Genomic DNA, 6,660 nt, shown 5'->3' with positions numbered 1-6,660 from the left:
TATTTCCCTCAATCTTGAAACTTTTATTAGTTCTTTTTCTGATTTATGTGAATAACACATGCTTATTGTAAAATATAAAAATGGAAAAATAAAAAAGAATTAATGATAAAATTGAATTTATCATCACTAATTTCACCACCCATAAATTATTTTTATGCTACTATTAATATTTTGGTATATTTCCCTTTAATCTTTATTCTAGGATGCTTAATATACACCAAACATACCCATATATATTTTACTGTATGTAGTTTCTCATCGTGTTTTATCCACTTAAAATATTTTTTAAAATTGCCATGCTAGGAAATATCCTTCAAAATATTATTTTTCTCATTGTTGCATAAAGTTACGTTATATGAATGTACCATAAGTTGTCTATTTAGAAGCAAAATAATGCTGCGATGGTCATCCTTAATCATATGTTTTCATGGGCACATCTGATTATTATTTCCTTAGGATATATTTCTAGAATCAAAATCACTAATCAAAAAATATAGCAGTTTTAAGGCTTTTAATCCATATTGGCAAATTTCCTCTAGTTGTACCTAATTTACACTTCTCTAGCGGGTATAAGAGTACCAGTTTCACTCTACCTTCATCAACATTGCATGTTACACTTTCTTTAAAAATCTTCGTCATTCGCCTTTTTTAAAAAATGGGAACTTATTATTTTAACTTGTACTTCTTGAGCTGAGTTTGTTACATGTTTTAATATGTTGCGGGACAATTTGATTTCTTCCCATGTAAACTGCATATCCCCACTGTTCATTTTTCTACATTTCCATATTCATGTCTTTTCTTACTGATTTATAAGAAATCTCCATGTATTAAAGATCTTCACATTCTATCAAAAAAAAAAACGACCTGAACTCTTCGAAAATACCAAGGTCGTAAAGTGACTAACCACCCAGTTTTCCTGGGACTGCGTGGAGTTCCCAGGACATGGAACTTTCAGTGCTAAAAGCAGGAAAGTCTGGTAAATAGAGATGAGTTGGTCACCCTCACTGAGGACTGTTGCAGATGAAAGCAGACTAAATGCAACTAAATGCAACATGTGATCCTGAAGTGGGAAAAAATAGATTTTCTGCAACATAGGGAAATAATTGGTAAATCTTAAATAGGTCTACAGATTAAAGAATAGTGCTGTGTCAATATTAATTTCCCAATTTTGATAATTGAACAGTGGCTGTAGAAGAGAATATCCTTGTTTTTAGGAAATACACACTGAAGTATTTAGGATAAAGTGGCATAATGTCTGCAAAGTACTCTCAAACAATTGCGGGGGGGAGAGAGAGAGAAACAGGGCGAATATGATAAAGCCAACATGGTAAAAATGTCAGTATTTGGAGAACATGGCGGAATGGTATTTGGAAAATCCTCACACTCTGTGTTGTAACTTTTTATAAGTCTGTAATTATTTCAACATAAAATGTTTTATAAAAAGATATTAATTGTCTGCTATGCACTGCAAATATTTTCCCCAGTTTTTCATTTGTTTCTTCATTTGATTATATTGTGTAACATTTGTATTTCTTTTTTATTTTACCACTTGGAAAATTTAAATCATACTTCCGTCCGTCTTTCTGAGAGACCGCATGTCTTCGAGCACAGGCATGTCTGCCTGATGATTTTGTCCTCAGTTATTAGCATAGTGTCTGGAACCTATTGCTGCCCAATAAATATTTGATAAATAAATTGATAAATATAAATAATCTTACCCACCTCTAAAGAAGTACATTTTTACATATATTTACTTCTAAATCGTCACACAGTCAAATATTTCTACAAACCCATTAATTTGGAATTTACTTTGGTTGTACACAATGAGGTGGAGATAAATTTATTAAGACTAATAGTTTTAGCACTCTTTGTAAAGATCCTCTTTTCTAAGGAGTTTTGAAATGCCACCTTCATTATATACTGAATCTTATATCCTCACGAGGAGCTGTAGCAAGGTTGTATGTATTCTGTTTCAGTAGCCCCTTGTTCTGAAACTCTTCTTTTGATAAAAAGAGAAGGAGGGAGGGTGGCAGAGAGAGAGAGAGAGAGAAGGAGGAGAAGGGGAAGGGGAGGAGGACGAAGGAAGGAAAGGAGGACGGGAGGGAGGAAAAAGGAAGGAAGGGGAATTATCGAGAGCATCAACTTTATGCAGAGTCAGTCTTCATGGGTTTACATCTTGATTACCAGTTTTGAGATCTCAGACTATTTAACTAACCTTTTTCTGCCTTGATTTCCTCCTCTGTAGAATAAAGATAATAAATAGTACCTACTTAATGGGATTAAGAGGATAAAATGAGTTAATATATATAAAATACTTAGAACAATATTCAAGCACGGTAAGCATTATGAAGTATTTGTTATATTATTCTGTTTTGAACTCCTATACTATCATTTAATAATGCTATATGCTTTTTGTTCTGTCTTCTTGAGTCTACATTGTTTCCTCCCACTTTCTGTCACCTAAGTTTGTGTCCTTGGCTCTCTGTTCTTCATTTCAATATTTACTTATTAGAAAACAGACTCCACTGTCAAGGCCTCAAGTACCATTTTATGCAGATAATGAAGAAATCTAAGCTCTGGCTGCTCTCCTGAACTCTAGCTTCCAACTCCAACAGATCTTTGGATAGTTCCGACACAACGTCTTACCAAGATCTCAAATGTAGTATGTCTCAAATGGAATTAATTATCTTCCTTCGACCTTGGGCAATGGCATAATTTCTTAATCACTCAGAGTTGAAATTTCATCTATATATATCTTAATCTAACCAGTTATCAGATCTTCTTGATTCCCTTTTTTTTTGAGCAAGATTAGCCCTGAGCTAACATTCATGCCCATCTTCCTCTACTTTGTATGTGGGACGCCTGCCACAGCATGGCTTGATAAGCAGTGAGTAGGTCCGCACTCAGGATCTGAACTGGCCAACCTTGGGCTGCCGAAGGGGAAGTGCAAACTTAACCACCGTGCCACAAGACTGGCCCCTTGATTCCTTTTTATAATGATTCTTATTTAGCTTTTCTATTGTTCCTACTATAGTTCAAGATACTAAAATATTTCAACACCTACACCGACCTTATCCTCCAGCCTCTTTCTTTTCCATCTTGGCATCTGGTGCTGATCAATCTTCTTAAAATGAGAATTTGAAACATAATCACTTATCAGTTTGAAATTCTTTAATTAGTTTCCTATTGACCATAGATTAAACCTTAACCCATGGAATGTAAACTCAATGAAGGGAAGAATTTTCATGCGTTTTATTCACAGATGTACCTCAGTGCCTAGAATAATTCCTGGCACATAGTAGGTAACATGATAAATGTTTATTGAATGACTGAGTGAACTCTTATCCTGGCATTCAGGAGTTTCCATAGCTTACCCTCAACTTCTCTTCCAAGGCGTCAACCTCTAACCCAAGCTACTGAATCTACTCCTATATTAATTCAGAGGTCTTCCTCTTGTCCATTTGCTGTTAGTCTCCTACTCTCCATTTCCAAGCATAATATCTTTCTCTTCTCCACTCGTGTAAATCCTCTTCACTTTTCAAGGCCCAGCTAAGTCCCAAGGTTTCTGGTTAATCTGTCTTGATAAATTTGAGCTATGCGAATCTCCATCCTAAAAAGTCAAAAGCATTTAAACCTTACACTGTTTATTTTTTACTGGGCAAACGCTTCCTCTCCCCCAAATGAACATAACTCTATTTGAGGGTATACGCACTCTTTGCCATCTCCTGCATGATAAGGGCTCTGTTAACTCTAACCAGCAACTGCTTTCTTCTTATATTCGAAGAACCTGAGATACATTTTAATAATAACTCCATTTCAAACAGTATTCAAATATTGGGACTCAATATTGTAAATAGAAAAATATTTTTAATCCTTAAGTAACTGACGGGGAAATGGAGAGAGAAATTGAGTTGGGTGAGTTACTTAAGACCTGCTTAATTGTTATCTATGCTTTCCCCCAAACCCAATTAATTGTCCTCCTTTAGCTGGCCAGTAGTCAAAAATAGAAAATCTGTAATTTAGGGCTATTTAAGAATGACTATCTTTCCTCAGCCCCGGATTTATTTCTAGGAGGATTCCAGAAAGCTGTGGCTATTTGTTACAAAAATCGGGGGTGGAAGGGGTAGACTTTACAGAGGCTAGAGCTGGCATGTGGCCCCTTAACTAAGTGATCAAAGTTAACATCACTAGTAATAAGATATAACAATGTTATGTTTACCCAAAAGGATGCCCTGAGAAAAGGCACAGCATCGCTTCAGTGGTATTTATGCTGAAGATACACAACCTGAATCTAATTATGAGAATACATCACACAAATCCAAACTGAAGGATCTTCTACAAGTGACTCACCGGTGCTCTTCACAAGTATCAAAGTCATGAAAGACAAAGGACGGGAAACCCCACAGATGGAAAGAGACTAAGGAGATATGACAATTTAATTAATCTCTTTGTTAATTAATTAATTAACAAACACAATGTGGGATCCTGGATTAGATCCTAGAGCAGACAAAAGACATTTGGGAAAACTGACAAAATTTGAATAAGATCTACATATTAGTTAATAGTATTGTATCAGTGTTAATTTCCTGGTTTTGATAATTGTACTGCAGTGATATAAGACAAGAACCTTAGAGGAAATTGGGTAAAGGGTATACAGGAATTCTCTGTACTATTTTTGCAACTTTTCTGTAAATTTAAAATTATTTCAAAATAAAAAGTTGAAAAATTGAGGGAGAGGAAGATGAGTTAAATTCTATATTCTTGGAGAAAAAATTCCAAGGGTCACATCAATCATTTCTATTCGTCTATACGGTCGCTTTAACCCTTGTAATATGTGTGTAATGTGGGATGCCTTTCAGCATGAGGAAGGCTTATTAGCCGCACAGAATAGACAAGGAAAATTTGGAGAAATGATATTCATTGGTATACATCAGTCATTCATTGGATAGACACGCCAAGTAGTATTTTAGGTGCTGAAAATATAACAATGAGGAAGATAATAGATTCCTGGCTTCCTGAAATTTCCAGTCTTACTAATAAGAAAGAGAAAATCAGAACTTATTTTTTGCAAAAGTTGGAAGGTGGACTTTTATGAAAAGGCTGTAGAGGATGGGGACTCACGTCAAAAAAGAAATTTGTTAGAAAAATTGGAGAAGGCATTCAAATCGGCAAGGCCATGGTGTGCTAGCGTGCTCGTGATGCTTAACTGCAGACCATTAATCCCTGCTGTAAGCGGGAGAAGGGCAGAAGGCAGAAAAGTGGATTGCAGGAGAGAAAAATCAGTAGAAAGTAGTAACGGGGACAGACTGAAAGGAAAGAGGGAAGGGGAGGAAAGGTAGAAATGAGAACCGTGGCAGTCAGTCAAAAGCATGACTTAGGCCACAGACATAACTGAGAAAAAAGCAAGACAAGTCGGAGGAGAGGGAAGGACTCCGCTGAGCCAAGTGTGGTTTCAGAAGGTGTGTGTGAAGAGGTTAAAGAAAAAGATTAGGGATGGGAGACACGCAAGAGGGAAACATCAAATTGGGGACTGCTGAAGAAGGGAATGGTGCATGGAGACTTCGCGGAAGGAAGGATACTGGTCACCTACAAGCTTGGGAAAGGTGGAGGGAGGACGGCGTGGGAAGCGAGAGCGCCCGGGCGGTGCCAAGCGGCTGCGTGCGCGCCCGGGGCGCGGTCGGCCCAGGGGCTTGCGAACAGGGGGCCCCGGCCGGGCGCGGGGTGGGGGAAGGTTGCGGGGTGGAGGGGGAGGTGTGCACTATGTTTGGTGATGTCATTGCAAGTCAGTGAGCGGTGAAATTTAACACCGGCCGGATTCGCTTGGCTCCTCTTCTTCCAGGGGAAGCAGCCGGCGGCAGTCCGTGCCGAGCGCCTGCAGTTACCACCGGCCCCCTCGCACCGACTAGATTTCCGAAGTGGGTGTGTGTGCTTGTCTGACAAATGTTCCGGCGCGGGCTGTTTCCAAGGACTTCCTCTCTCTCTTCATCTCCTTCCCTCCCCCACCCCTTTCTCCTCCCAGGCCCAAAGCAGAGGACTCCACTGGAGTCACAGAGTCGCCTTTGAACCGCAAGTGAACTCGCGGGCTGCACTCGCAGCGGAGCTCCCGCTGCTGCCGGCGCCCCGCCGCCTGCCAGTGAGGTCTCCTCCTCGCCCGCCCTCCTAGGGGAGCGCCCCCCCCCCCCCCCCGGGCTCGTCCGTTACCGAGCTAGGGAGCTAGAAAGCCTAGCTGTCCACCCTTCGGGTGCTATTGCGATCCCTCTCCCCGTCACCCCCCTCCCTTTTTTTTTGGTTGTTGTTGCGGTTTTGGAGCATCTTTTTCATGTGATTTTTTTTTCCTTTTTCATGGACAGTACCTGCACCCTTAGCAGTTCGGAGTTGGCTTCTGTTTTCCGTTAGCGCTTTGCTGCACGGACAAATGCATACAAATGCATTTAGGAGCCCACAGGACAAGGCGTGGAAAGGTCTCCCACACAGCAAAAACGTAAGTAGCCCACCCGCCAGGGCAGGGGTTAGACCAACCCCTCTCCCCACCCCCGGATCCGCCGAGCCGGTTGGAGATTTGTGCTCCTGCTCCTTGGCACTTTCTGAAGTTGGGAGCCGATGAGCAGCTGTGGCATCTTCCTCTTGTCTCCTCAATTTGTAAAATACCGTGTTTGAAAG

The 6,660-nt window shown here is 40.1% G+C and overlaps 1 protein-coding gene across 1 annotated transcript in view; it reads left to right on the top strand.

Moving 5' to 3' along the window:
- The first annotated feature begins 6,013 nt into the window (after positions 1-6,013).
- The window catches only part of COL24A1 (collagen type XXIV alpha 1 chain), a 355,376-nt gene continuing 354,729 nt past the window's right edge, over positions 6,014-6,660 (top strand). The window contains exons 1-2 of the mRNA XM_044749176.2: positions 6,014-6,138; positions 6,351-6,481. Coding sequence (XP_044605111.2) covers positions 6,426-6,481 — 56 coding nt within the window. The 5' untranslated portion in view covers positions 6,014-6,138; positions 6,351-6,425. The remainder of the gene's footprint in view (positions 6,139-6,350; positions 6,482-6,660) is intronic.

This window comes from Equus asinus, chromosome 16, assembly GCF_041296235.1.
Source record: "Equus asinus isolate D_3611 breed Donkey chromosome 16, EquAss-T2T_v2, whole genome shotgun sequence".
Lineage (NCBI taxonomy): Eukaryota > Metazoa > Chordata > Mammalia > Perissodactyla > Equidae > Equus > Equus asinus.
The sequence above is the reverse complement of the archived record's forward strand: the minus strand, read 5'-3'. Positions and strand labels throughout refer to the sequence as shown.